We start from the raw sequence: 27,768 nt of genomic DNA, 5'->3' as shown, positions 1-27,768 counted from the left end.
TTCGACACGGCCTGCCAAGCTGGACGGTACCCACGTTACTATGTTACAGCTGCTACAGCCGCGCCCGTCGCCATTGCGCCCAGGCCAGCCACACCCGTCGCCGCCGCCGCCGCTGCCTCGATGCAGCCCGCTAAGCTGGGCAATANTGTACTTAATGAGTGCTGTGACGACACCGCGCGCCGCTCATGCGCAAGTGCGTCGAGTGCCGCACGCCGCTGCAGTCGCCTGCGAGTGTTGCTACTGCTCCCGGGCCAGCTGCCCCAGTTGTACCTGCCGCCGCCGCCTCAATGCAGCCCGCCAAACTGGATGGTACGTATGAGTACCACTCGCCGCTACTACAGCCGCCCGCACCCGATGCCGCTGTCCCCGGCCCAGCTGCGCTAATGCCGCTGCTGCTGCTTCGACAGCCTGCCAAGCTGGACGGTACCCATGTTACTATGTTACAGCTGCTACAGCCGCGCCCGTCGTCATTGCGCCCAGGCCAGCCGCACCCGTCACACCCGCCGCCGCCGCCGCTGCCTCGATGCAGCCCGCTAAGCTGGGCAATATATTATGTATGTTTATGTAGTGAGTATACCTACCGAACGCCACTGCAGCCATTTGCGTCAAGTCAGGACGCGAAGCAGAACGATGTGTGTATGAATTCCTCACGACATTGTAGCCATCTACGGTGTATAGGTACCTGCGCCTCAAGCTATGGAACTGATTGTTACATGTTCAGATGTTTCAGAGTTTTATACACTACTATTAGTAGTCACTCCTGCAATCTAGCCCGCCTAGATAGATGCTATGAATGAGTTGTCTTTCTGAGAAATGGCAATTCCAAGATAAGTAAATAATGGGAACGGATATTTCATGTAGTTTTATTACTGCAGGAGCGCCACTAGAAACTGGTTCTAGCTGATAAATAAATAAATAAATATTAATATCTTTGGACNTAGTAGTATGGTAAATTGGAATTTCCACATGGAATATGAATCGGCGTCCACGAGGCGCACAATATTATTTACTTCCTCATATCGCACCTCCATTTTGAGGAACTACGCTCTGCTACCATGTAGCGGATATGAGTTTTAAGTTTTACTTTGTGATATTAAATTAAACACAGTTTTTACGATCTTACGAAGGCAATCGCCGCCATTCTTTTATTTTCAATAGACCACAGAGAAACTTCAAAATATATTTTTAATCATAAAACGTTAAGACATTGGAACAGCGATTACCAGCCAGATACAATAATCGATAACAATGGGTGCTAGCTTAACGGATATACTACTTAATCCTAAATTCTTTAGAAATTTCCATCGATGTAAACAAACACTTGTGCACACAATTACACTATAATACTCACGTTTTCTTAATATCATACACATTATTTCACAAGCTCATGAAACCAACTTTATTCTCATGATGAAACAAATATGAAATCTAACATTGAAAACAAAATATTTTAACAAAATATTTGGATGGTGAAAATTTGTGCTTCATGTTAAAATGTCAAATCGACATTTGACGTTTAAATTTAGGTCCTATCTCTGCAAAATCTGTAAGTCATAGACAATATTCATAGATAATAATCTGTAAATTTTATCGATTTTATTTCAAGTATTCAATTATTTCATTTACCAATTTAATAATATTAATTTAAAATTAAATATAAACGAGGTTATATTCAACAATGTATTTTTTCTTCATTGAATGCAACAACACACTTTGTGAAGAAGTCTTTGAATTCAGCTTTATTATACAGACGAGTGTCACATAAAAAAGACCTTTCGAACACTTTTCGACTGGTTTACGATTTTATTGTGCACTTTAGACCCACAGTATAATTTAAATTATATTTCCTAAACAAATAAAAAAGGGTTAATTAAATTTTCTTTGATTAAGAAGATCCTATTTTGACGATCACATTACTGATCTCAATGTCAATTAGAAGAGGGATTGATCTTAATAATTATACAAACGATCTTTAAAAATCTAATAATCGTCTGTTGCAGTCCGTAAATGACATTTACAGAATTGCGATTAACGAGAGATTTTGTCGCATCACTAGTAGACCAACTGACATAGACTAAAAATTCGTCAATGTCAGTTGGCCATATTTGTTTACATTTAGGGAAATTTCTAAAGAACTAAGGTATATATACTTTTTTTTTTAAATACATACATATTATACATAGTAACACCCAGACCCGTCACAGAAATTAAAATTCATCATTTCAATTTCTGCCCGGCCGGGAATCGAACCCGGGACCTCTCGGCACAGTAGTCCGTTCTGAACCACTACACCAAACGGCCGACTGATTTAACGAGAACGCTATCTACGATATAATTCTTTACGACTCTCTCTCTCTTTATTTACGATTCTCTACGACTTTATTCTCAGTTTGGCCCTAAGGTTGACTGGCAGAAAATGCCGAAAGGCATTAAGTCCGCCTTATGTACACCGTTCTATGTGCATATAAGTTTTAAATAAATAAATAAATAAAAATAATTCGCAGTGGACAAAGAGAGCGGCAGCAACCTGGCGCAGGTGCAGGTGAACAAGGGGCAGCCGGCGCCCGCGCAGGCCGCGCCGCACCACATGAACAACGGCTCGCGCCCCGCCGACGTGCAGAAGCTGCAGCAGCAGCTGCAGGACATCAAGGAACAGGTACACACTACACACCCTGCTGCTAATGAGGGCTATCGTTTTTATACTTAACAGTTGGCACCCCTGGCGATTGAAAGACCTTACTCTACAGTGGCGCCACCTTGATGAGTGCAAATGCGATAGTCCTCCTACCACTTTAGCACTCACCAGATGGTGCCACTGTCTTCGCTACTAGCAAGTGACAGGACCTTACTCTACAGTGGCGCAAACTGGTGAGAGCTAAAACGATAGCCCTCATTGGGTATTGGACACCATTCCCCCAATCATTCTAGAGCACAACTTTTAAAAATTTCTTTTAAACTTTAAAAAAACATCTATAGTCTGGTCTGTGAGCACGTAGAATTTTGTCCAATGACCCCAAGCTACTCATCCTTATCGCTCGCGCGTAATTATGTTGCTCACAGACCAGGCTTTAGACAAATATGGGCGTGGCCTGTTTGCTTGAAAAACATGATTGCTGCGCCAATCGGATCCTCTGCTTCGTTTTGCTTTTGTTATTTCATCGTTGCTTGCGATCATCGAGTCTTGCATCGTGTTCGTCTATCATTTCGTCGTGTCGCAGAAGACTAGGAAGGTATATTGAACCTGCATTGTTTTGTATTTCTTTTTTGAACACGAGATGCGCCTTAATTTATGTGAAGCATTACAGTACATTTGCATACCGAACCAGAGCCATATTAAAATACTGTTATCCACAAAAACAAGCTGTATACAAATAGAAATACACTCTTTACAGACTATGTGCCCGATCTGCCTAGACCGATTGAAGAACATGATATTCCTATGCGGCCACGGCATGTGCCAAATGTGCGGCGACCGCATCACCGTGTGCCCCATCTGCCGCAAGCAAGTCGAGAAACGTATATTACTCTACTAGGATACATAAAATTATAGTGTACTGATCTGTTTGACTGTTATGTGGTGTCGTACTATAATTATTGTTGGCGCGTGTCTTATTAAAAAAAAGAGACATCAAAAACTGGGAAATCAGGAAAATTCCTGTCATATATCAGCTAAGTGGGTAGCACAAAATTAAAAAATAATATTAAATAGGCGGACAACATTTTGTAATCAAACTTTAAAATCTTTCTGTGCCAGATTTTTATAGCAACTTTATACTTATGCGAAGTCAAAGAATTTAATTCGAGCAATCGGTCGTGGTATCCCAGTAAAATGTAATGACATGCCACATATTTAGGTACCTAAATTGAATGTTATTCCAACCATTAAATGAAATTTAATTATTGCATTTGGAATCGCAATCGCGACGTATGTTATCGCTCGTTTTATGCATTTATGTTGTATACTTATCTACATTTACCTAATTACTGTAGTATTATCATTTAAAATTAAGCCTTATGAATAGATTTATATATCTACATATAGTTAAAATAAATGTTTGTTATATGAATTTTGAAATGAAACAATATTTAAACTATACGTGTTAATTTATTATAAGTTAAAACAATAAAGTTTTTTTATAATACTATTCACTTTCATTTCAGAATCACAATCTTTCAAATGTAAGTTTCTTGGTTAACCAGAATAATTTGAGATAAGCGTATTGTCATCCATAGAGTGTTTATCGTGAACTGGGTAGTCGGTTGACTTGGAAACTTGTGTCGCCTCATCTGATGACAAGATACGATCACGCAGTAAGTCGTAAGTCAAATCCTGTATTCTGAATGACAGGTGGAAGTTCCTCGCGAGCTCACTCTCATCGCACCTCTCGCAGTCTTTATAGTACAGAGCTGATAATCCCTCTAAATCTGGCGACGTGGCACAATACAATGGGGTGCTGGCTGCCTGCCTCTATAAAAAAAAATAGAAACTGTATAGCTAGCATCACAATTATACCCGCGTCTTGGACACAAAGTAAGTACTACTACTTAAGTCTTTTATGTGCAATAAATAAATAAAAGTTATTCTACAATTCTAAGAGGAGTACTAAAGTAATTATTTTATATACAATTACTAATTAAAACAGTACAGTTTAAATAACTTACTATTGATTTTGAAAATGGCAACATTGAAGTGTAAAGCGCCTCATATACCCACCAGTTGCGGCACAAATTTGTTTTGACGAAAGAACCAGGGTGTGCGCTGAAAACTTGTTTACCAGTATTCAACCAACGATAGCCCAAGTAGTGCATCGCTAGAAGACCACAAAGTTTCGATACGTTATATGCTCTAATTGATGTATATTCCTCTTCTGGTAGAGATAATATGTCTTTATGGGGCGTCAATATGTTTTCCATAGACCATTTAATGTTTCTGAAATACAAATAAAGTGATAACTGCAGATTTCATTTTGAAAAATAAATGTGAATTGATCGTCGATAAGTAGATTCATGTATAAAAATTTCACAACTTTTGAATTGAACACATTTTTTTCAAGCTGACCTGTGTGATTCCGAAGAAACAAATACCACTCTTGCATTGGGGGCAAGTATTTTTTCTATATTCATCAGTAGGTAATACTGACTCAAATAGTTGACTTGAAAAGTGGTCTCCAGCCCATCATCCGTCAGAGTCCATGGCAATCCAAATACTCCCGCGTTTAATATAACTATATCTATGTTCCTATAAAATACATTCGTGTAAAGTAAAAGAGAAACAAGAGAAAATAAATAATTCGTATAGTCGACGCCAACAGAAACTGGCAAATTTTAGGAAGCCTGGCACACAGCGCACAGCGCCAAACGCACATAGGTACTAAGAAGAGCTTATATGGTGGTCAAATTGTAAATAAGCTGATAATATTAGTTCACTTACTGATTTCGACTTAGAATTTCATCTGATGTTTTTTTCACTGATTTGAGAGAAGCCAGGTTAGTCTCGTAGAAATGTAACAGGTGAGGCTTGTCGCTGGAGTTTCTCACCACATTCGCTGCGTAGGCGTTGCGGCACGCCATCAGCACGGAGCAGTTTCGTGCGCTCATGCACCGCGTCATTTCCAGCCCTACGCCGCTGTTTGCACCAGTGATCAAGCACGTTTTACCTGATAGATCTATGTCTTTCACCACCTAAATATGAGCAATAGCTATAGGTTTTCATCGCAATAATATTAGCTACAACAACCTGGTCGAGTTCACTGCGCATCTAGCGGTCGCGTGACGTCACATCGACGCTCTGGTACGGACGAGGCGAACATGGGGAGGTGTGTGGATATATGGGGAGGGAGATTCGCATTACAGTGAGGTGCGCAGTAAGCTCGATAGGGTTGTACAACTTTACTGTCTCTTTAGACATATTCACAATAAAATTGCTATTGTTCAGCCATCCGGATACCACCAACCGCAATCAGCTGATTGCTAAATAAAAAATAAATAAACTACTCTACAAGTGTTATTGAGCTCAGAGCTATTAAAGAACAGTTTTTGCAAGACCAAGTCCCACCCATGTGAAAAGTGTTAATGAAAATACCTCCTCTGCAGTTGGCCCATGAATCCTCGGCAAGTCTAGATTATTATGTAAAATGTCCATTAAATTGTTTACATAACTTTTAGAAGTTGGAAAAACGGAGAAACATCGTCGGCTATACCGAATCCCTGAAGGGATTCTGAAAAACAAAATTAAAGCATGAGCAAGAAAATAACAGTTACTTATGTATTTTAATATTATTTCATTTTAAAACCTACATTCACCCCATCTGTCACTTTAAATGGAAACGATGGATATAGCATATTAGCCTGTCTGTGTAAGCAATTTCCAATGCAATGTACAATTTATAGATACCAGTACCACCTTCTTACGTGACATCTAATTATTCACAGAAATGCCAGTTAACCAAGTAATAAAATAATTGCTTGGCCAAGCTATATGTATGCGCGGGCGCAGAGCGCTGTAGTCAAACATTATTCGAGTGTCCGTAGTACGACGTAGCACCCGCGTGTGCTTATTGTTTGATAAGTAAAACCATGTACCTAGGTAGGAGTTAGGACAACGTTCCGCGCCCGCGCGTCAGTCTGGCCAAGCACTTACTTATACAGTTGCGGTGTAGGCATTTTTTTTACGTCCTGACTCATCCAGTTGTCTTTTCCAGATTTTGAAACAAATACTTACCTTGGTAAACATCCAATCAAGTTAAAAAACATAATTAGGGCTGATTTGTGACAATAAACCCCTTTTCGATTATTATGAAATAAGTCTGAAATACTTTATTAGAGTGATAAATTAACCGTTCTGTTAGATCTTTAAAATTGTATTGTATGTAATGTCACAGTTAATGACATTGATAATTTGTGACAGTCTCACAAATTATCAATGTCATTTATGGTAATTTATAAAATGGCCAGCCTACGAGGCCAGCCATGGCGTGGCCGTGGCGAGTCGCCAACCAGTCGTGGAATTCTTTGGTCGTGGACCTATATAAGCGTGGACCAGTCAGATCGCCGGCGCAGTATTAAATTTTTTTAGCGTAAAAAGTTGTAACGCAGTCGCCCGGCAAGCGAAAGGTCGTGAGTTTGGTTCCCAAGAAAAATACGACTACCTACTAAGCATTGTTTTTCAAAGTGGATCTATTGGCACGGGTACTAATTCATAAGTTGACCAAAGCTATTCGAAATGCGATTACATAATTCCCAGACTGCAAACCCCTTTTTCTTTAATGCTGAATAAAATCTTGCCTAATATCTGATATCCCCTCCAACCTTTACATGTCAACGAGCTTTGTTACACTATCGGCATAGCACTGCATAGCACATAAGTAGAGTAGGTTCCTGGTATGAACATTCCGTTGGGTGTGTTCAGTTAAGTTTCTCGTAAGAACAGTAAAAACACACCCAACTCGTGTATAGTTTCGTCGCGCCACCCTCCCTCCGTGCTCCGTTTTCTCTCCGATGATATCGTCCGTTGAAAAAGTATTGGATGTAGCTCATTACTTAGTTCGTTCGTTTCAGCCAAATGACGTTCACTGCTGGACAAAGGCCTCCCCCAAGGTTTTCCACAATGAACGGTCCTGCGCTGCCCGCACCCAGGCTCCTCCCGCGACCTTTACCAGATCGTCGGTCCATCATCATCATCAGGAGGCCTGCCCACGCTACGTCTTCTTCCAGCCCGTGGTCGCCACACGAGAACTTTTCTGCGCCAACGGCCATCGTCTCTACGAGCTATGTGCCCCACCTACTGTCACTTGATTTTAGCAATTGTGCGAACGTAACTATGTAAGATTTCGGTTACTTTGGTTCTCCTGCCTCCTCATTTCTGATTCGGTTTGATTTACGAAACGCGCGACAGCGTCACTACTAAAAGTCGCCGTGAGAAAAGAGCCTTTGTTACCTACAACCATAGCCTACAACAGCCTACAACCTACATCCAAGGGTCAGAGCAAATCGTCAGATGTTATCCCTTATGCCTAGTGCCTACTTCATATATCAGAGGAATCTACCCAGATGCGCTATCCTTGTATAGCCTGACCAGGAACATAAAAACCCTCGCCATGTTGCGGAAAACTAATGGTACTAATTTCTTTTAATGGCAACAGTAACTGAAAACTTCATTGACATGTCACCTTGCATGTCAGTCTATTGCTGTCAAAGTGTAAACAAACTTTATTTTAAATGTGCGCAATTGATTTTGTGAATTAAATTGCTAAAATCTTTTTATAGTCGTCAAAGAAAAGTGGTTCACAATGTGTTAAAGTATTTGTCGAAGAGAAATACTAAGGGTTCGGACAATATTTTCATTGAATAATGTTTCCGACAAAGGTTGTCAAATTGACTGACATGTTTATCGTATATAGTTCAGCCCCCCTAGACAAAACGCACTTTTTGATCGAATCGAAAATCGAATCCGTCAAATTCCATACAAAAAAGGGGCTTTTCGACCACTTTTCGACTGGTTTGCGATTATAATGGCACTTTGTCTAGACCCACTAAAATGACTGTCCTGTCGATGACATTGACAGTGGGGCGCCACCGTCAATACCGGTGGGTCTAGTCAAAACGCACTTTAAAATCGCAAACCCATCGCAAACCAGTCGCAAACCAGTCGCAAACAAATAAAAAAANAGCTTTTCATGTTTCTTTATAAAGTCTTGATACTGCTTATCTAGAATATCCAATCTCGCCCTAATGTAGTTCTCAGTTATCCGATCTTTAGGTGACTTTTTATAGTTGGTAAATCCTTTCTCAATCTGTGATTTTAAATCTATCAATACACGCAAAGCTTTATCCATTATGAAAAATAAATAAAGTTATGGTCGCAAGGACCTAACTCACGTTAGGGCACGCTGCGGCGTGGGAGCTAGAAGCTGGGGTCTTGTATGTCATCTGTTCTGGACGGTACGACCGCACGGGTTCCTCACGTTCCGTCTGGCGCAGGTGCTGACCGGGCATGGCTGCTTCGGTTCGTACCTGCATAGAATCGGGCGACCGGAATCCCCGTGTGCCACAAATGCGGCGCGGTGGATGACACGGTGCAGCACACCCTCGCGGTCTGCACAAGCTGGGAGGAGCAGCGCCGTGTCCTCACTGCGGTCGTGGGCCGGGATCTTTCGCTTCCGAGCCTGGTCATCGCCATGCTGGGAAGTGAAGGATGCTGGAAGGTGGTCGCCTCCTTTTGCGAAGAGGTCATCCTTCAGAAGGAGGCAGCGGAGCGCGAGCGGGAGAACGATCCTCTCGCCCCATCGCTCCGTCTCTCGCTCCATCAGAAGGCGGTTGTACGACCGTTCTACTCTGCCCCCAGGTGGCGGCCAGCAGGCCGGGGGTGCGGGGGCACCGTTGTCACCTCCGTCTGACGGGAACGGCTTGGCGTTTCGGGCATTCCCGTCGGACCCCCACAAGGGGGGCGTGTAGGGTCCGCCGTGTAGGCGAGCTGTCGCTGTAGCGTGGTGTCGCGGAAGTCTAAGGCTACGGCCGGATACTCGCGACACCACCACTCGGGCTACGACAGAACGCCGCGGAGGTTTTAGTAGGTAAAACCCGTCCTTTTCCCTTTATAGGGCACCGGGAGTCCCACACACCACCCTGTCCCCCGGCAATGGTGACGGTGCGCAAATCATATCCTCCGCGACAAAACAAAAGGGGGGCCCAAAAGGAGCTGTGCCTAGGGGCCCCGAGATGGTTAATCCGGCCCTGCTATTAAACAATGATGGGAAATTTACAATTCTATGTGACAGCCCTGGCGCATATTTTCAATTTGATTTTTCTCAAATATATCACGGAATTTAAAGCTGATTTTTTTATACAATTAGATTAAATATCAGACTATATCTTGCAATTAAAAATGGTTGCATATATTAAGGTATAATTGAGAAAAAAAATAAAAACAAAAATCACAAAAATCATTTTTCCTAATTAACTGAATGCGTTTACGAAGCACTTAATACGCTTATTACTTGTAGTTTTAAGAACTCTATGAAGTATTATAACATTTCTGAATTAAATGTTATTAGTTAACGAGTGAGAATATTTTTGCATAATTTTGAAGTAAAAAAAAATAGGTAACTTTGAATTTTTATACCGCGAAAACTACGTGGAATTTTCAAACGGGAGTTTTACTATCATGTTTGTATAACTGAGCTCTATACGGTTCATCAAATAAATGAGAATGTCCGATTATACAGTCCCATAACACACTGTGCCATGTTAACATGGGCTAGTGTCGGCTCATATATATACCCATTTACCTAACACCCTGTATATGTATGCGCGGGCGCAGGGCGTAGAGCAAACATTATTCGAGTGTCCGTAGTACGACGTAGCACCCGCGCCGCGTGTCTTTCTTGTTTGGTAAGTAAAACCATGTAGGTAGGACAACGTTCCGCGCCCGCGCGTCAGTCTGGCCAAGCACTTACTTCCACAGTTGCGGTGTAGGCAATTTTTTTTACGTCCTGTCTCATCCAGTTGTCGTTTCCAGATTTTGAAACAAATAGGTACTTACCTTGGTAAACATCCAATAAAGTTAAAAAACATAATTACTTAGGGCTGATTTGTGACAACCAACCCCTTTTCGATTATTATGAAATAGTCTGAAATACTTTATTAAAGTGATAAATTAACCGTTCTGTTAAATCTTTAAAATTGTATTGTAATGTCACAGTTAGTGACATTGATAATTTGTGACAGTCTCACAAATTAAATTATCAATGTCATATAAGGTAATTTATAAAATGGCCAGCCTACGAGGCCAGCCATCATGGCGTGGCCGTGGCCAGTCGCCAACAAGTCGTGGACCTAAGCGTGGACCAGTCAGATCGCCGGCGCAGTATTAATTTTTTTTAGCGTAGGTAAAGAGTTGTAACGCAGTCGCCCGGCAAGCGAAATGTCATGGGTTTGGTTCGTGACCAGCCCGTGGTCGCCACACGAGAACTTTTTCTGCCCCAACGGCCATCGTCTCTACGAGCTATGTGCCCCACCCACTGTCACTTGATTTTAGCAATTCTGCGAACTATTTCGGAAACTTTGGTTCTCCTACGGATCTCCTCATTTCTGATTCGATTTGATTAAACGCGCGACAGCATCACTACAAAAAGTCGCCGTGAGAAAGGGGCCTTTGTTACCTACAACCATAGCCTACAACAGCCTAGGTACAACCTACATCCAGGGATCAGAGCGAATCGTCAGATATTACCCCTTAAGCCTAGTGCCTACTCCATATATCAGAGGAACCTACTCAGATGCGCTATCCTTGTATAGCCTGACCAGGAACATAAAAACCCTCGCCATGTTGCGGAAAATTAATGGTACTAATTTCTTTTAATGGCAACAGCCCCCCTAGACAAAACGCACTTTTTGATCGAATTGAAAATCGAATCCGTCAAAACTCCATACAAAAAAGGGGCTTTTCGACCACTTTTCGACTGGTTTGCGATTATAATTTGCACTTTGTCTAGACCCACAGTAACTGTAAACTTCATTTACATGTCACCTAGCATGTCAGTCTATTGTTGTCAAAGTGTAAACAAACTTTATTTTAAATGTGCGCAATTGATTTTGTGAATTAAATTGCTAAAATATTTTTATAGTCGTGAAAGAAAAGTGGTTCACAATGTGTTAAAGTATTTGTCGAAGAGAAATACTAAGGGTTCGGAGAATATTTTCATTGAATAATGTTTCCGACAAAGGTTGTCAAATTGACTGACATGTTTATCGTATAGTACAGTCAACTATGAAAATTAGCTGTGGTTTGTTTCAACTACCTATTTTAAAGTTTTTTGTAAGTGTTAAATTTTATGGAATTGGGAAAGAAGTACCGAGTTTGAAGCGTTCATGAGCAGACATTGTAATTGAATATTCAAGTTCAGAATTTGATTATTGATGAATAATAATAAAATCCTACTTTCTCGATTGATGGTTTCATTTAATTTATTGAAACCAGTTTACCTATAATATATATAATATTTTTTTGTTAATTTATGAAAATATTAAATTAGCCCATAATCCTGAATCTTGATACATAAAGTTAGCCTATTAATTTAATACAGGTACGACTGTACCCAGTGTTGCACTATCAAATGCAATTGACGCGCCTCTATGCCAGGGTTTTTATGTTCCTGGTCAGGCTCATGTCAGGCTATAGTATTGTTGAATGTTTTTTTTTAATAAATATTTACACATCCCTTCCGAAAAGCTATTTTATTGGCTTAACATAATTATGGTTAAGGTGAAGCAGCTGCTGACCTTCGGATAGCGTTCTAGATACGGGAGGAAACTCTTTTTGATAATAAATAACAAAAACATTTGTTGATCCCTTTGCCCTCCCAGCCAGAATAGCGAATTAAAAAAAAAGGCAAGAAGAGAAACGTCACATTTATGGATTGGAAACGTCAACGCACAGATGAGACAGGGACGTCAAGTTGATTAAATTTCGGATTTGTTTTGTCGTGGTTTTGTGGTTTTAATTAATCTAATAGTTCGTGTGATTTTTAAGACACTAGGCTAGGATATGATTGTAATATTTATGATTTAATCTAATTAAAAACAATAAATTTCATTCATAAGTTACCTTGTAAAAATAAATAAACACGTAATATAATTTTGTAATCATCAAACGGCAATCAAATCATTGTTATGATTAGTTACTAGGTATTTGTAATTATTTAATTTACATTTTTACTTACTGGTTATTGGTTATTTCAGATTGTGATAATGATACATTGCTAACAAATTAGCTAGATCATCGTTGTATTAAATACAAGCAACCATGGATAAATCTAGCAAAAGACACCATTCATCGTCAGATTCGGATAGCGCTGAAGAATTTCGACGCAAGGATTTAAAAGAAAGAGACGAGTTTGCTAAAAGGTTGAAAAGTCGAGATGATAATAAAACAAAGAAAGTCGCAAACGCGTCTGGTAAAAAATCTTATGAAGAAGCTGCTAAACGATTAAAATTGGAGGCTGAAGACAGAGAAAAGCTTTTACCCAAACTGCGAGTGCAATCTCGTCGAAAATATCTAGTGAAACGTAAAGAAGATAAGGTAGTTGAGCTGGAAGCTGATATTGCAGATGATGAGTACCTATTTGAAGAAAGCATGTAAGCACTTTTTACTTCATTAGATAAATATTGTGCTCTATGTCCCTGATTCAGAAAGTTAAAAAGAATACACATAGTATGGATAGTGATTAAACACTTGAATATTGAGATTCCAGGCTCCAGCATTATATTATGACCAATTAAAAAATCTTTTCTGATCCTATTCTTTTGTTTAATTAATCATTGAGAAATAATTATTTATTTTATTAAAGGTTCCTTCATATTGTATATTTTATTTTCAGACTAACAGAAAGAGAAAAAAGAGAAAGAGAGCATAAGAAAACTATTCTTCAGTTAGCTAAAGAACATGAAAAAGCAAGAGAACTTGAAAATGTCCAGAGATATCACATGCCCCAAGACTTGGGAAAAGGAGAGAAAGGTAAATTGAGTACTGTAACTTGTAAATAATGTTTTAGGCTGGCCCTTTCATTAAGATTATACTTTAGATTTACTTATACATATAAAACAAAATTTGATGTAAGATTTATGACCATGTACTGAAATAAATTACNTAAATTAGTTTGGTTCCATTTACAGGTGAATATGTTGAAGTAGATGAAAATGAAAAATTACCACATTCTGAACAAAGAAAATGGGAGCAAGAACAAATCAAGTCAGCATTTTTTAAATTTGGTGCTAAAGATGCTAAAGCTCGTGATGAATATGAACTCTTACTTGATGAACAGATTGACTTTATACAAGCTCTTCAACTGGAAGGCACTAAAGAAAAAAAGGAAGAAAAAGAAAAATCTGAGTACCAAAAAATGCGTATGAGCATTGAAGAAACCAAAAAGTCACTACCTGTCTATCCTTTCAAGGAATCCCTCATAGAAGCTATTAAAAAATACCAAATATTAATAGTAGAGGGTGAGACTGGTTCAGGTAAAACAACACAAATTCCTCAATATCTTTATGAAGCTGGTTTTACAGATGATAGTAAGAAAATTGGATGCACACAACCACGACGAGTAGCTGCAATGTCTGTAGCAGCTAGAGTTGCCCAGGAAATGAATGTGAAACTTGGAAATGAAGTTGGATATAGTATTCGATTTGAAGACTGTACTTCCGACAGAACTGTTATAAAGTATATGACAGATGGAACACTACACAGAGAATTTTTATCTGAACCTGATTTAGCTTCTTATAGTGTCATGATTATTGACGAAGCTCATGAACGCACTTTACATACTGATATTCTCTTTGGCCTAGTGAAAGATATTACTAGATTCAGACCAGATTTGAAACTACTTATATCAAGTGCAACATTAGATGCTGAAAAATTCTCTAGTTTTTTTGATGATGCTCCAATATTCAGAATCCCAGGAAGAAGGTTCCCAGTTGACATCTATTATACTAAAGCACCAGAAGCTGACTATGTAGATGCCTGTGTTGTCTCTGTCCTACAGATACATGCGACTCAACCACTAGGAGACATATTAGTTTTTTTAACCGGTCAAGAAGAAATTGAAACATGTGTTGAAATGTTACAAGAAAGAACCAAAAGAATAGGAAAAAAACTGAGAGAACTTGTTATTTTACCGGTTTATGCTAATTTGCCAAGTGATATGCAAGCAAAAATATTTGAACCAACTCCTGAAGGTGCCCGAAAAGTAGTATTGGCTACAAATATCGCTGAAACATCACTCACCATTGACAATATAATATATGTAATTGATCCAGGGTTTGCAAAACAGAATAATTTCAATTCCAAAACAGGCATGGAAAGTTTAATGGTTGTTCCAATTTCTAAAGCGTCAGCTAATCAAAGAGCGGGTAGGGCTGGGCGTGTAGCTCCCGGCAAATGCTTCAGACTGTATACAGCTTGGGCTTACAAATACGAACTTGAAGATAATACAGTTCCAGAGATACAAAGAATAAATCTGGGAAATGCTGTTCTTACGTTAAAGGCATTGGGAATTAATGATCTTATTCATTTTGACTTTCTTGACCCACCACCACATGAAACACTGGTGCTAGCATTGGAACAATTATATGCCCTTGGAGCATTGAATCACCATGGAGAATTAACTAAAGCAGGACGACGAATGGCTGAATTTCCCACAGATCCAATGTTAGCTAAAATGATACTAGCAAGTGAAAAGTAAGTACCTACATAGAAAACAATACTAGTATTATGTTTTATAAAGAAGGCCATTATTTTATTACTGCACAATATTAATACAGTTATTATTTTCTAGTGTATGTATTACTTTGCTGAGATTTCCTTTGCTGTGGTCACCATTATACATACCTAACGACCTTAATTATTTTCTGTCGAAGAAGATGATGGTTTTTATAGATTAATAAATTAATATATGATATGCTGATGATGCCTGCCAAGCGTGGAGATTATGGCAAAACCCTCCACTATAGTGGAGGAGGCTCATAGTCCAGCAGTGGACTATAAAGGGCTGTTGATGATGATGATGATGCTGATGATACCTAATATTAATTTTCATTTTTCAGATACAAATGTTCTGAAGAAATTGTAACTATTGCTGCAATGTTATCAGTAAACAGCTCTGTTTTTTATAGACCCAAAGATAAAATAATACATGCTGACACAGCTCGAAAAAACTTTTTCCATCAACATGGTGATCATTTAACTTTAATGAATGTGTACAACCAGTGGGTGGAATCTGATTATTCAGTCCAATGGTGTTATGAAAACTTCATACAGTATCGTTCAATGAAGAGAGCACGCGACGTACGTGAGCAGTTGGCGGGCCTCATGGAGAGAGTGGAAATTGATATGGTGTCCAGTATAGCTGAAGACACCAACATACGAAAAGCTATTACTGCAGGCTATTTTTACCACATAGCAAAGTTTTCGAAGGGTGGCCATTATAAGACTGTCAAACATAACCAAGTAAGTATAGTTCACGTTATACTTTTAGTCAAATTATTTGTTTATATGTTTAAATAACAAATAGATTTAACCATAAATTAAATTAACAATTATTTATTTAAAATTTGTTGTTTCAGACTGTCATGATTCATCCTAACAGTGCCTTATTTGAAGAGTTACCTCGGTGGGTAATCTACCATGAGTTAGTATTTACTTCGAAGGAATTTATGCGTCAAGTCACAGAAATTGAAAGTAAATGGTTATTAGAAGTTGCTCCACACTATTATAAATCTAAAGAATTAGAAGACTCCACTAATAAGAAAATGCCTAAAACTGTTGGTAAAGTAGCAACAAATAAATAACTTTTAACTAGAATTGATATTTTTATTTTTAACTTTTTCGTTATAGCGATGATTGATAAATATCATTTGAGATTCTAAATATTCCTAAGTACAATTTAGGACCTGTATCGTAAAATATAGGATGGCATCGCAAAATCGCGGTGTGGCGCGAAAGCGTGAGTAACGCATACCCGCCGCGAGGGGTGTTTTATTCTTCGGATGAAACCCTTTCTCTGGCTCGTCATTATTTTGTGTATAAAAAAGACTTGGATTAATATAAATGAAATAAAACAATGTGGGTAAACGCATCATGTTTATTCAACACTTATTTCTACAATAGTTCTTAGTAGCCTAGCAACTCTTTACGCATAATCTGCTGATTGTAGCTGCAGGAATACTGTTTATAGGTTTTAAAAGTTTAAATAAATAAATTATGTCAATTTAAAAAGTCACTAAGAATGAGTCCAAAACTTACACAGTAATTTACCTGTCTGATTTGCCTGGAATGTTAGGGCCTCATACACAGAACATTTTAAAACCACAACCTCCTAAGAAAACAGAGATGACATTAACTTTTTGTTAACTAGAATGCACATTGAACTAATAATATTATAAGCAAGACTAGAATTTGAGATGTGTGTCAATAAAACCTCTATTATAATATGTAGTTTAAAAATCTGTCACTCTCCCTTTTCTTTCCCAATCTCCATATCTTGTTGGCTCAGGTCCACGTGGGCCTCCAACTTCGCCTGTGTGAGGGTTTGTGTTATCGGGCCAGGCTGGCAAGGGATCATCCTTAACTTCAGGGTGATTAAGGGGTTGATCACCTAGATCATCAATAGGGGTAGTTTCCCTTAATTTTTTTCGAAATTCTGCCATTCTCTTAGATTCTCCTGGTTTTGGGTTGTCATCCATCCCTATATTTGACTTCTGGGCATATTGGAACATTACTAGAGAACTTGTATGCGCTGAAAACAAATTATGCAATCAAAATAAATACTTTGTATGCGCCATAATTGCCTCAAACTTGATACAATGTCACAACATTATGATATCATAAACAGAGCCTGCCTGCTACCTGTGGCATGTCGTAATTATTAAATAAACACCAGGTTTGTTACGGTCTTTGGCATCTGCAGTGATCAAAGCTTACAATGTCTTATAATGCATTGACAGACAACAGGTGTTAATGCAATTATTTTATGTAGTATTCCTATTCATTTATGATGCAGATCTTTTGTTTAAGGCAGAGATCAATGACAATGTAAGAAAAAATTTTGAGCCCATCACTTCTAACCTTTACAGAGTTGCTTCCTGGTAGTAATATGCATTAATCTTGATATTAATAACATGTTGGGCTAGGAGTTTTCAATGAATAAATATTCAAAACACTTTTAGGCCTCAGCCTCGAACTTAGCGGGCAGCGGGGCGGGAGCGGCGGCGGCGCTGGAGCGGGGCGGGCAACGCAGACCCGTTCTCGAAACAAGCGGACAGCTCGCGCGGCGCTTTAGCGGCGAAGTGTTGTGTTCGGGGTTGTGTTGTCGAGATATTTGTTTTTATTCGCAAACGAAATGTCTGAACAACGGCGACAATTTTATTTATATTCAAATTTATTCCTAACGCTCGATTTATTGTGGGCAAAAGAAGGAGTGCGCTGCCCGCTCGTTGCCCGCTTCCTCGCCGCTGCCCGCTCGTTGCCCGCTGCCGCCCCGCTGCCGCGCCGCTGTTTTCGAGAACCGGTCTATTTGGTTTTACGCATAAGATCCTGCCGCTCCCGCGCCGCCGCCGCCGCCGCCCCGCTGCCCGCTAAGTTCGAGGCTGAGGCCTTACAATAATTCTTCAGAAGCGAATTGTTTTTATTTTGATCTGTGATTTTGATTGATCATCAATCAAATTTCAAAATGACAGGAAAAAGGAATAATAAATTTGTAATCTGTGGATTGAAGTCGAGGATATTATATGAAACTATGTGGCAAATTTTGATTGACTAATAACGCAAACAATGATCCAAAAGTTCTTAAGTATCTCCTACCCTCCACATCTTAAGGTGTGTGAATTTACGATTAAAAGAATGCATTTAGAGCAATTTAAATCTATCTCGTTTAATTAGACATAATTGGAATTGGCTTGCACAATTGTTGTTGTAAGCTTTCTTTGTTTACAAAATCTCTGGTGTCATAGACAACCATAGACAATTATGATATAGAATGTTAATTGTCTATGCACGAATCATATGATCGATTTCATTCGCATCTTGTTCTGTCTTTGTAGAACGAGACATTTTCTGATAAATTGGTGAAGCCAAGAATTTTACTGCAAATTGTGCTTGCATATAAGTGTTAAAGATGAAGGGCTGCCTTTTCAACATTGACGCGGGATACCTTGAAGGATTATGCCGAGGATTCAAGTGTGGTATCCTCAAACAATCTGACTACTTGAACCTGGTGCAGTGCGAAACCTTGGAAGGTGGGTGGAAATACCGTACTCTTGATTATTTAATGTATTTTGGTACGACTGAATCGTAATTAAAACTGGTGTATAATAATTTTCAGATTTAAAACTTCATCTTCAAGGCACTGATTATGGGACGTTCCTAGCTAATGAGCCCAGCCCTCTTTCCGTTTCAACCATCGATGACAAGCTTCGTGAGAAACTTGTTATTGAATTTCAGCATTTGAGAAACCACTCTGTTGAGCCTCTATCAACATTCTTGGACTTCATCACCTACAGTTACATGATTGACAACATCATCTTGTTGATCACTGGTACATTGCACCAGCGCCCAATCTCGGAGCTAATTCCCAAGTGCCATCCCTTGGGCTCATTCGAGCAAATGGAAGCCATCCATGTAGCAGCCACACCGGCCGAGCTATACAATGCAGTGCTGGTCGACACCCCACTGGCTCCATTTTTTGTTGATTGCATCAGTGAGCAAGACTTGGATGAAATGAACATTGAGATCATTCGTAACACTCTCTACAAAGCTTATTTGGAAGCTTTCTATGACTTCTGCAAACAAATTGGTGGAACTACAGCTGATGTTATGTGTGAAATTTTGGCTGTAAGTAAATATCTGTTTATTAATAAATTCACTATGGTACAGGCTAAATAAAAAAATTCAAGCTGCATGTATCAAAAATTAATTGATTATTAGCTATATTTATGCTAAGGAAATTTAAATCAACAAAATGTTTATTTATTTTAGTTTGAAGCTGACCGCCGTGCAATTATCATTACCATCAACTCCTTTGGTACTGAACTGTCCAAAGATGACCGTGTTAAGTTGTACCCACGCTGTGGAAAACTGAATCCCGATGGTTTGGCTGCTCTGGCCCGTGCAGATGACTATGAACAGGTCAAAGCTGTAGCTGAATACTACGCTGAGTATTCTGCTCTTTTTGAAGGTGCCGGCAATAATGTTGGTGACAAAACATTGGAAGACAAGTTCTTTGAACATGAGGTATGTAATTTTATATATTATATTCATTAATCATTGTACCACCATGTTTTAAGCAAATTGTATGATTTGATTTAAGCTATCAGTCAAATAACAAAGATTACAAAAAAAACTTATTTAATTTTAGGTAAGCCTCAATGTGCATGCTTTCCTGCAACAATTCCACTTCGGTGTGTTCTACTCTTACCTCAAGCTGAAGGAACAAGAATGCAGAAACATTGTATGGATAAGTGAGTGTGTTGCTCAGAAACACCGTGCAAAAATTGACAACTACATTCCAATTTTCTAAACACATTTCTGTGGTAAAAATATTTTGAAACATTTTTAGTTATGACATTAAACCATATGCTGTTAAATTAAAATCAAAAGTATGTAACTTTCAACATTATAGTGATAAAGAATATTATGCATAAATAACAGTTATAATTGTAAATTAAGTTAATTATGAGGTTTAAATAAATAAAAATGTTATCAAATCATGAATGTATAAAAATATTTATTGTTATATTATTATAAATATAAATATTTCATAGCTTGTATTATTTGATAGATTAAACTCTAGTTACAGTATTCTTTTCATGTACCTTTAGGCTTAGTTTAACAATATCTAATAATTTAAACAAAATTCAAACATTAAAAGTTTAAAATTTTATTGTAGGAAATCTTTCAATAAAATGTACATAATTAATTGATGGTCAATGAAACAAACACACCCATGCATGTAATCATGCACACACTAAAATCTTTATACAATATTGTCCAATGATAATATACATTGTCTTATCTTTAGATGAATGATAGAAATAAACCTATTTAAATAATGTTTATTTATTTACTTTATAAACTTACATTAACATATTTGAATCATATTTAACTTTTAGTGCATTCTTGGATACTATTTTTCTTGGCATCCAACTGTTCCTTTATCATTTCTGTGATTGGCCCCTCATAGGGTAAACCTTGTTTTGGAGATTTTAAAAATAATAAAGAGTTTTCCTTCCAAAACCTATCTTTTAACATATCATCATGAGTATCTACTATAAGGTTAATTGATTTACCCATGATTTCATCTGAAATGGTTTTGCGCATCAGCAGAGTACCTCTTTTAAACATTTCTGGTTCACTGTTATAGTTGATTTTGAATTCATTAAAAAGAATCTCGTTTTTATCAGCAGAAACAGTCCCACATAATCTTTTCTCCGCCTGTAAGTAATTTTATTGTTAAAACTGAGTAAAGTAGATTAATCTTAGCTTCATAAGGTTTTATTTACCTGAGATGGTGTTAAATTTCCTTGTAGGACAAGATTCCAAAAAGTTGTGTTGTACAAATTATTTATATGAACATCAGCTTGTCTCCATTTCATGTAGTCTACTAGATTCTCATCTGATGGATATAAAATTACTCTCCCATCAAATGTAGGTGGATATTTTAGTTTCTGTTCACCAAAGAATTTATTCCAATAGAATACATAAGATGAAGAAAATTTACTATTTACTGTTGTCAGTAACTTGGACGCTCTTCGTTTATATAGAGTGGAATGTTTTTTAAACACAAATGAATATTCATCACTTTGTCCAAAAGCTAATAACAAGTCATTAAACTCTTTGAAGACAGTAAAAGCTGCATAATTCATAAGATTTAAACCTCTTAAATCGTTAGGCTTGCTGAAGTTGTGATCATCAGAGAATTTGTGGAAACATTTTCCATCTATCCTTATTACAATCCATGTGTTTGGTAAAAGAGTATCATCTACTTCAAAGGTTTTAACATATTCAAAGGAACTTTTAGCCATCTTTTGAAAATTACTTATAGTAAGGTATTTTAATGTTTTTATAGGCCACGAAATCATTAACGTAGCAATTATTTGAGGTTATATTATTTACGTTTACAGAGCTCTGCTGACAGTGACACTGACAGGACAGTTTAGAAAAAATAAATAGGGATGGGATCGATCATAAGTAAAGTATGTAATCACACATAAAAGTTTGAAGTATCGATTCATGGGTCAAGATAATAACCTTGTATTTAATTTAATCTCAAACACATGCGCGTATATAGCGGGGGGGCCGAAAGGCTGACCGAATTGATGTTGAGGATTCATACAGCGATACAAAGTGCTAGAATAGATTTTCAATGTGATATGGCAAATTGAAGAATTCCTCGAAACTACAAAATGGTAAAATTACAAGCTTAAATATAATTCCATAGTCCGTACGTACGTAGTATACATTAACATTTCATGTAATGAAAGCTTTAATGAGAAAAAAAAACTTATAATATCTTACTTCCTATGCCGCACTCGGCATCTACCTACACAAGGGTAAGAATAAAGTATGTGCAGTTTAGTACGATAACGAGAAGTACGGTGACATGCTAACAAGGATCCTGAGTAAACCAACTTTTAACTATTTACTATTGCCAGGCCTGAGCCCCGATTACGGTAATTTTTAACGTCAACAATCCAGACACGCTTCTCGATTCTGCGATACGATTGGTCGTTCAACAGCGTACGTCAGCTGTTTTGACCAATCGTATCGCAGAATCAGAAACGCGTCTGGATTGTAGACGTTATAAAAGTTACCGTAATCGGGGCTCAGAGCCCCGATTACGGTAACTTTTAACGTTTCCAATCCAGACTAGAGATGGGTTTCCACCCGGGTAAAAACCCACATGAGGGTAAAAACCCAATAAAAACCCGTTTCATTCCACCCGTGGGTGTTTACACCGGGTGAAAACAAATAATTTAAAATTATTTCAATTGGCATCTTTTCTTTATTTTTATTGAATTTTTCTCATTTAAGTTTATTGATTAATATAAGTAATAAGTCAAATTTAACACTAATATGCATTTATATCGTGGCCAAATCGTAAAATTGATCACGTTATGATGATGTAACCAATTATTTTATAAAATGGTGTTATTTCAAGAATCGTTGAACCGATTTAGAAGAAATTTAGTAGGAACGCAATAATTTGTGATCATGGCAAGGACATTAGGGATAGAGACATGCGATTTTTTGTTTTAAAAAGATAATACGATAGAAAATAATACAAAGTAATAAAAACCACCGGTTATAGGGGCATTTTTTGGAGAAATTTATAAAATAACCAAAAAAACACGAATTTTAAAGCAGATTTTTTTCAAAAAGTATCATTTTTTATTATTTATTGGCATTTTTTTTGTATTTTGTGTATTTTTTTAGTATCGCCTGTTATTTAGCATTATTACTGTTTTTATTTTATCAGGATATACCGCTTAGTTTAAAAGTTATTACGTTTTCTTTACAATAAGTAATTTGAAGAAAAAAAATTCTATAAAAAATTAAAAAAAAATCTCAAAAAATTTTTGACCTCTTTTTTGTCGATAAAAATAGGTCTAGTTTCATCTATTTTCATATGTACACTTTAACGTGACTCACACTGTATAATTCCATAGTCCGTACGGCTTTAATGAGAAAAAAAAACTTATAATATCTTACTTCCTATGCCGCACTCCGCATCTACCTACACAAGGGTAAGAATAAAGTATGTGCAGTTTAGTACGATAACGAGAAGTACGGTGACATGCTAACAAGGATCCTGAGTAAACCAACTTTTAACTATTTACTATTGCCAGGCCTGAGCCCCGATTACGGTAACTTTTAACGTTTCCAATCCAGACTAGAGATGGGTTTCCACCCGGGTAAATAAAAACCCACATGAGGATAAAAACCCAATAAAAACCCGTTTCATTCCACCCGTGGGTGTTTACACCGGGTGAAAACAAATAATTTTATAATTATTTCAATTGGCATCTTTTCTTTATTTTTATTGAATTTTTCTCATTTAAGTTTATTGATTAATAAGTAATAAGTCAAATTTAACACTAATATGCATTTATATCGTGGCCAAATCGTAAAATTGATCACGTTATGATGATGTGACCAATTATTTTATAAATTAATAAGAAAATTAATAATGTACAATAACGTCTACCGCTACAAAATTATTTCAATCCACAGTCAGACTAGCTATAAATTTAACAAAATATCAGTTTTATCGGAATTAATTAATTTTCGATTCGAGTCACACGATATCTTTCGATGACTTTGCGAATGCAGTACGATGATACGATTACTTTTACGTTGCGGCAATCACTAAAATTCGCTAAAATGACACTAATGACGTTTAAAAAGTGGCACGCTCGGCTTCATACAATTTTTGACACATGCTGCATCTATCCATATCGGCTGTGAACAACACCAACTACCTACAAAGTACTTCTGCTTAAAAACTTGAAATCGAACCGCCCTTCCGCCACTGTAACGCATTGTAACATTTTTCAAGACCTCCTCCCCCCAGATTGCATTACGTAACACTAGAACGCCCCCTAAGCAACTAATACCACTTCTCACTTTAAAAAAACGCTATTTTTGTTTTCACCCACCAGAATGGGTGATAATGGGTAAAAACCGGGTTTTTACCCAAATCACCCAGTTTTAACCCAATCGGGTGAAACGGGTTTTTACCCACTACCAGCGTTGCCAGTTTTTTTTTTCGCCAAGTCGGGACTTTGTTACTTTTTGAGTGAAAATAGCGGGATTCTTCCGTCAAAAGCGGGACATAGTAAAAAAACGTATACCTATAATCAAAGGTTTTCAAATATTTATCTTTTTATTTGACTTAAAATTACGTTTACGTGACAATAGATAGCAAAAGTAGTCATAGAAAATGTATTTTAACAAAAAAATTACATTTTAAATCAGATTTACTCTATCGTTAAATTCGTCTTTAGAATAAAAAAAGAAAAAAAAAACAAAAATCGAAATTAAAAAAGTTTTATTCTTTAGAATAATATGGCGTTTTAAACAATAGTCTGGTGAAGTAAGTGTCTCTCTCCGAAAAGCGGGACCGAGCCTGTCCCGCGCGGGACATTAAAATTTGATTTAAAAATCGGGACGTCCCGCCAAAATCCGGACGTCTGGCAACGCTGCCCACTACCCATCTCTAATCCAGACGCGCTTCATCGATTCTGCGATACGATTGGTCAAAACAGCTGACGTACGCTGTTGAACGACCAATCGTATCGCAGAATCGAGATTGGTCAGCGTAATGATCAAAACAGCGTATAATACGTCAGCTGTTTTGACCAATCGTATCGATGAAGCGCGTCTGGATTGGAGACGTTAAACATTACCGTAATCGGGGCTCTGTTCATCTCCGCGAGTTTGCATCGAAAACAAACTACCCGTGACTACACCTCCTGTGATATCTAATAGACAGGACAATCACGAGCGAGCATTGACGCACGCACGTGTATTCTTCATCCATTTGCATTGTAAAGACAATAAACTATGTATGTAAAAACGGTGGTGTATTTTAACTGCCTGAATAGTAATAGAAACAAAATATAATTCATGCTTTTTCATGTATTTTCTCCGCCATTTTCCGGTACTTATTATTATTCTGTGCTATTGCATTGAAAATCAAATTCCTTCGTAATCGATTTCATCGCAAATTTCAGCCAGCTAATTACATCACCACATCCCTACTAATGTCAATATTTTTTTTAATACTAGTATGAATCGGGCTTTCGCACAGATAAAGATAGATGCAGCATGTGAAAAAATTTGTATGAAGCCGAGCGTGCCACTTTTTAAACGTCATTAGTGTCATTTTAGCGAATTTTAGTGATTGCCGCAACGTAAAAATAATCGTATCATCGTACTGCATTCGCAAAGTCATCGAAAGATATCGTGTGACTCGATTCGACAATTAATTAATTCCGATAAAACTGATAATTTCTTAAATACAAAACCAAAAACATCTTTATTTACCTTTTTAAATAAATTAATTCTTATAAATCGTCAAATCTCGTTATTTTTTTTACCCTACCAGCATTTCAAGACAAAAATTGGTCAAGTGCATGAATACATGGATCAGTGTGTGTCTTATTGTTATAAAAGTAAGTACGGTTCCTTGTGATCGGTATTAGTGCACCACATACACGGACCATGGTTTTAGCTTTTAGAGTACATCGCAGGATATGTATTAAAAACAATGCTACTTTATACTTCTTCTACTGCTACTTTATTCTAATTAATTATTTGTTACTTGTGCTGTTAATTACAATTCTCAATCCGTAAATAATTTCTTCTTTCTACCGTGTTCGTACTACTGTCCTCGTAAAATCATCGTAACCGATTGTTGTAATCGGAGTACATGAACATCACTCGACCATGTATGTCCATTTGGACATATCGGAATGGCACGCTTTGACGATCAACTTGCTGCATCTACTCTAATNGGGTCTAGTCAAAACGCACTTTAAAATCGCAAACCCATCGCAAACCAGTCGCAAACAAATAAACAAATCGCAAAAGAGGTCGATAACAAAAAAGGCTTAGTCAAACGGCAAAAAATCGAATCGCAAAGCCCTACCTATCGATAATCGAAAGACTGGATTGAAATTTCCCATACAAAGGCTTAGCCAACATGCATTTAAGACTCAATCAAAATCGAATCGAATCGCAACACCCGCCATTTTCATTGCGATTACTAAAACCCCGGTGATAAGCTTGGATTCGATCGAAAACCAATAGGGTGAGTTGCACCACCTAACTTTAAACGTAACTATGACGTTAACCGGTGTTTTTTGTATGGAGTTTGACAGATTTTAGACGTTTGTCAAAGTTAAACTAAGATGGTGCAACCCACCCTAAGGCTGTTTTGACAAATCCGTATCGCGATGTCGTTTTGACAGCTAGTTTGACAGCGAAGCATAGACTTAAACAGAGAGCAGAGCCCCGATTACGGTAACTTTTAACGTCTACAATCCAGACGCGTTTCTGATTCTGCGATACGATTGGTCAAAACAGCTGACGTACGCTGTTGAACGACCAATCGTATCGCAGAATCGAGAAGCGTGTCTGGATTGTTGACGTTAAAAATTACCGTAATCGGGGCTCGGGGCTCAGAAAGAAGGAAGAAACTAATTTAAAAAAAAAAAGCTAGAAAAAGTAAAAACAATCGCAAAGTCATAGACATTTTTTAACTTTTATTCGATTTTGAATGAACTTTTATATCGCCGCGTCGTTGGTGGTTCAATGTGCATTTTGGCTGCCGTTTTCCGATCGAATCGAATGTGTCGGTGACGCGGCGACTGACATTAGTGAAAACTTCACATTGGTTTGCGATGGCATTTTGACTAGACCCACCGGTGCCTGTGGGTCTATTTAGACAAAATGCACTGTTTGATCGAATCGAAATCGTCCAAACTCCATACAAATAAAGGTTTTTCGACTGGTTTGCGATTTTAATGTGCACTTTGTCTAGGTCTAGACCAGTGGTTCTTAACCGGTGGTCCCTGGAGACATTCTAAGTGGTCCACGAAGTGTATTTGCACACCTTGGTTAAAACCACTTTTAACTGATTTTTGCAGTCAAACTGGTTTTGACCGATTATGAGGTGGTCCCTGACAAGACAGAAATTTGGTAAAATGGTCCCTCATGACTTAAAGGTTAAGAACCAATGGTCTAAACCCACTGTGCAGCCAAAGCTCCATTTTCTTTTTACTAAGTTTTTTAATAAGCAGAGATGTGTGAGTGAGGCGATACGTATTCACGGAGTTCCGATTTCGTAATCGCTCTAGTTCACTATCCCGATTTTAAATTCCTTCGTGCCCATATTCGTGGGTAGGTCGTAGGTATCATTTGTGTCGTTGTATTCAAATATGATGGGATGAGGGGAACGCTTCCGCTATTACAGGAAGTAGCATAACATGTCCTACCAATAAAAATGCGAATTAAGCGAAAGTTTGCAAGGATGTACCTAGTTTGAGATACTCTTTCACGCAAAAAGGATTTTAATGAAACTACAATAATATTGTTGGCTTATTCCACTATTCCCCGTTGACAATTGTCGGCCGTTTGGTGTAGTGGTTCGAAACGGACAACTATTCCGGAGGTAGCAGGTTCGATTCCCGCACAGTACAAACATTTGTGTGCAT

At 37.9% G+C, this 27,768-nt stretch overlaps 6 protein-coding genes across 16 annotated transcripts in view; 3 read left to right on the top strand and 3 right to left on the bottom strand.

The window, feature by feature from the left end:
• The window catches only part of mib1 (E3 ubiquitin-protein ligase mind bomb 1), a 146,538-nt gene extending 142,667 nt beyond the window's left edge, over window positions 1-3,871 (top strand). For all 6 annotated transcript variants that reach the window (XM_028307028.1, XM_028307031.1, XM_028307033.1 and 3 more), the window contains 2 exons: window positions 2,505-2,656; window positions 3,393-3,871. In XM_028307028.1, the coding sequence (XP_028162829.1) occupies window positions 2,505-2,656; window positions 3,393-3,533 (293 nt within the window). In that variant the 3' untranslated portion in view covers window positions 3,534-3,871. The remainder of the gene's footprint in view (window positions 1-2,504; window positions 2,657-3,392) is intronic.
• Window positions 3,872-4,121: 250 nt separating this feature from the next.
• LOC114354581 (WW domain-containing oxidoreductase) lies at window positions 4,122-10,654 on the bottom strand. Of its 5 annotated transcripts, none has more exons than XM_028307040.1 (6): window positions 6,298-6,377; window positions 6,083-6,218; window positions 5,432-5,682; window positions 5,060-5,239; window positions 4,663-4,930; window positions 4,123-4,468 (listed from the first exon to the last, which is right to left on the bottom strand). In XM_028307040.1, exons 2-6 carry the CDS (start codon window positions 6,140-6,142, stop codon window positions 4,193-4,195), a joined length of 1,035 nt encoding a protein of 344 aa, XP_028162841.1. In that variant the 5' UTR covers window positions 6,143-6,218; window positions 6,298-6,377; the 3' UTR covers window positions 4,123-4,192. The 5 variants fall into 5 exon arrangements, with proteins under 5 accessions (XP_028162843.1, XP_028162841.1, XP_028162840.1 ...); XM_028307039.1 differs by lacking the exon at window positions 6,298-6,377 and adding an exon at window positions 10,541-10,654 and having other exon boundaries at window positions 4,124-4,468; XM_028307038.1 differs by lacking the exon at window positions 6,298-6,377 and adding an exon at window positions 6,722-6,873 and having other exon boundaries at window positions 4,124-4,468.
• A 1,788-nt stretch (window positions 10,655-12,442) lies between these two features.
• On the top strand, window positions 12,443-16,357 carry l(2)37Cb (DEAH-box helicase 16 lethal (2) 37Cb). Of its 2 annotated transcripts, none has more exons than XM_028306970.1 (6): window positions 12,443-12,550; window positions 12,739-13,134; window positions 13,377-13,513; window positions 13,672-15,235; window positions 15,601-16,003; window positions 16,120-16,357. In XM_028306970.1, the coding sequence occupies exons 2-6, from the start codon at window positions 12,803-12,805 to the stop codon at window positions 16,342-16,344; spliced, it is 2,661 nt and encodes an 886-aa protein (XP_028162771.1). In that variant the 5' UTR covers window positions 12,443-12,550; window positions 12,739-12,802; the 3' UTR covers window positions 16,345-16,357. The 2 variants fall into 2 exon arrangements, with proteins under 2 accessions (XP_028162771.1, XP_028162770.1); XM_028306969.1 differs by having other exon boundaries at window positions 12,443-12,542; window positions 16,120-16,356.
• Window positions 16,358-16,623: 266 nt separating this feature from the next.
• Window positions 16,624-18,229, bottom strand: LOC114354551 (succinate dehydrogenase assembly factor 4, mitochondrial). The gene is made up of 3 exons (XM_028306975.1): window positions 18,153-18,229; window positions 17,621-17,720; window positions 16,624-17,291 (listed from the first exon to the last, which is right to left on the bottom strand). Exons 2-3 carry the CDS (start codon window positions 17,673-17,675, stop codon window positions 16,993-16,995), a joined length of 354 nt encoding a protein of 117 aa, XP_028162776.1. The 5' UTR covers window positions 17,676-17,720; window positions 18,153-18,229; the 3' UTR covers window positions 16,624-16,992.
• Window positions 18,230-18,556: 327 nt separating this feature from the next.
• Window positions 18,557-20,603, top strand: VhaAC39-1 (V-type proton ATPase subunit VhaAC39-1). Its single transcript, XM_028306972.1, has 4 exons — window positions 18,557-18,789; window positions 18,876-19,384; window positions 19,529-19,783; window positions 19,908-20,603. Exons 1-4 carry the CDS (start codon window positions 18,669-18,671, stop codon window positions 20,067-20,069), a joined length of 1,047 nt encoding a protein of 348 aa, XP_028162773.1. The 5' UTR covers window positions 18,557-18,668; the 3' UTR covers window positions 20,070-20,603.
• Window positions 20,123-21,985, bottom strand: THG (tRNA-histidine guanylyltransferase). Its single transcript, XM_028306973.1, has 2 exons — window positions 21,052-21,985; window positions 20,123-20,983 (listed from the first exon to the last, which is right to left on the bottom strand). The coding sequence occupies exons 1-2, from the start codon at window positions 21,628-21,630 to the stop codon at window positions 20,651-20,653; spliced, it is 912 nt and encodes a 303-aa protein (XP_028162774.1). The 5' UTR covers window positions 21,631-21,985; the 3' UTR covers window positions 20,123-20,650.
• Window positions 21,986-27,768: the final 5,783 nt, after the last annotated feature.

The sequence above is a fragment of the Ostrinia furnacalis genome, unplaced genomic scaffold (assembly GCF_004193835.3).
Source record: "Ostrinia furnacalis isolate ACB-3 unplaced genomic scaffold, ASM419383v2 OfSCF2054, whole genome shotgun sequence".
Classification (NCBI taxonomy): Eukaryota; Metazoa; Arthropoda; class Insecta; order Lepidoptera; family Crambidae; genus Ostrinia; species Ostrinia furnacalis.
This window is presented reverse-complemented; position numbering and strand designations above follow the sequence as displayed.

Coding starts and splice junctions, on each gene's coding strand:
- LOC114354551 (XM_028306975.1), bottom strand. CDS start 17,675: ATGTTATTAATATCAAGATTAATGCATATTACTACCAGGAAGCAACTC. Junction 17,292..17,620: donor CAGGAAGCAACTCTGTAAAG/GTTAGAAGTGAT, acceptor ATTTGTTTTCAG/CGCATACAAGTTCTCTAGTA.
- THG (XM_028306973.1), bottom strand. CDS start 21,630: ATGATTTCGTGGCCTATAAAAACATTAAAATACCTTACTATAAGTAAT. Junction 20,984..21,051: donor GAAATTTAACACCATCTCAG/GTAAATAAAACC, acceptor AATTACTTACAG/GCGGAGAAAAGATTATGTGG.
- VhaAC39-1 (XM_028306972.1), top strand. CDS start 18,669: ATGAAGGGCTGCCTTTTCAACATTGACGCGGGATACCTTGAAGGATTA. Junction 18,790..18,875: donor GCAGTGCGAAACCTTGGAAG/GTGGGTGGAAAT, acceptor AATAATTTTCAG/ATTTAAAACTTCATCTTCAA. Junction 19,385..19,528: donor TTATGTGTGAAATTTTGGCT/GTAAGTAAATAT, acceptor TATTTATTTTAG/TTTGAAGCTGACCGCCGTGC.
- LOC114354581 (XM_028307039.1), bottom strand. CDS start 10,572: ATGTTTTTTAACTTTATTGGATGTTTACCAAG. Junction 6,219..10,540: donor TTTATTGGATGTTTACCAAG/GTAAGTACCTAT, acceptor TTTGTTTTTCAG/AATCCCTTCAGGGATTCGGT. Junction 4,931..5,059: donor GTTTCTTCGGAATCACACAG/GTCAGCTTGAAA, acceptor TTTGTATTTCAG/AAACATTAAATGGTCTATGG.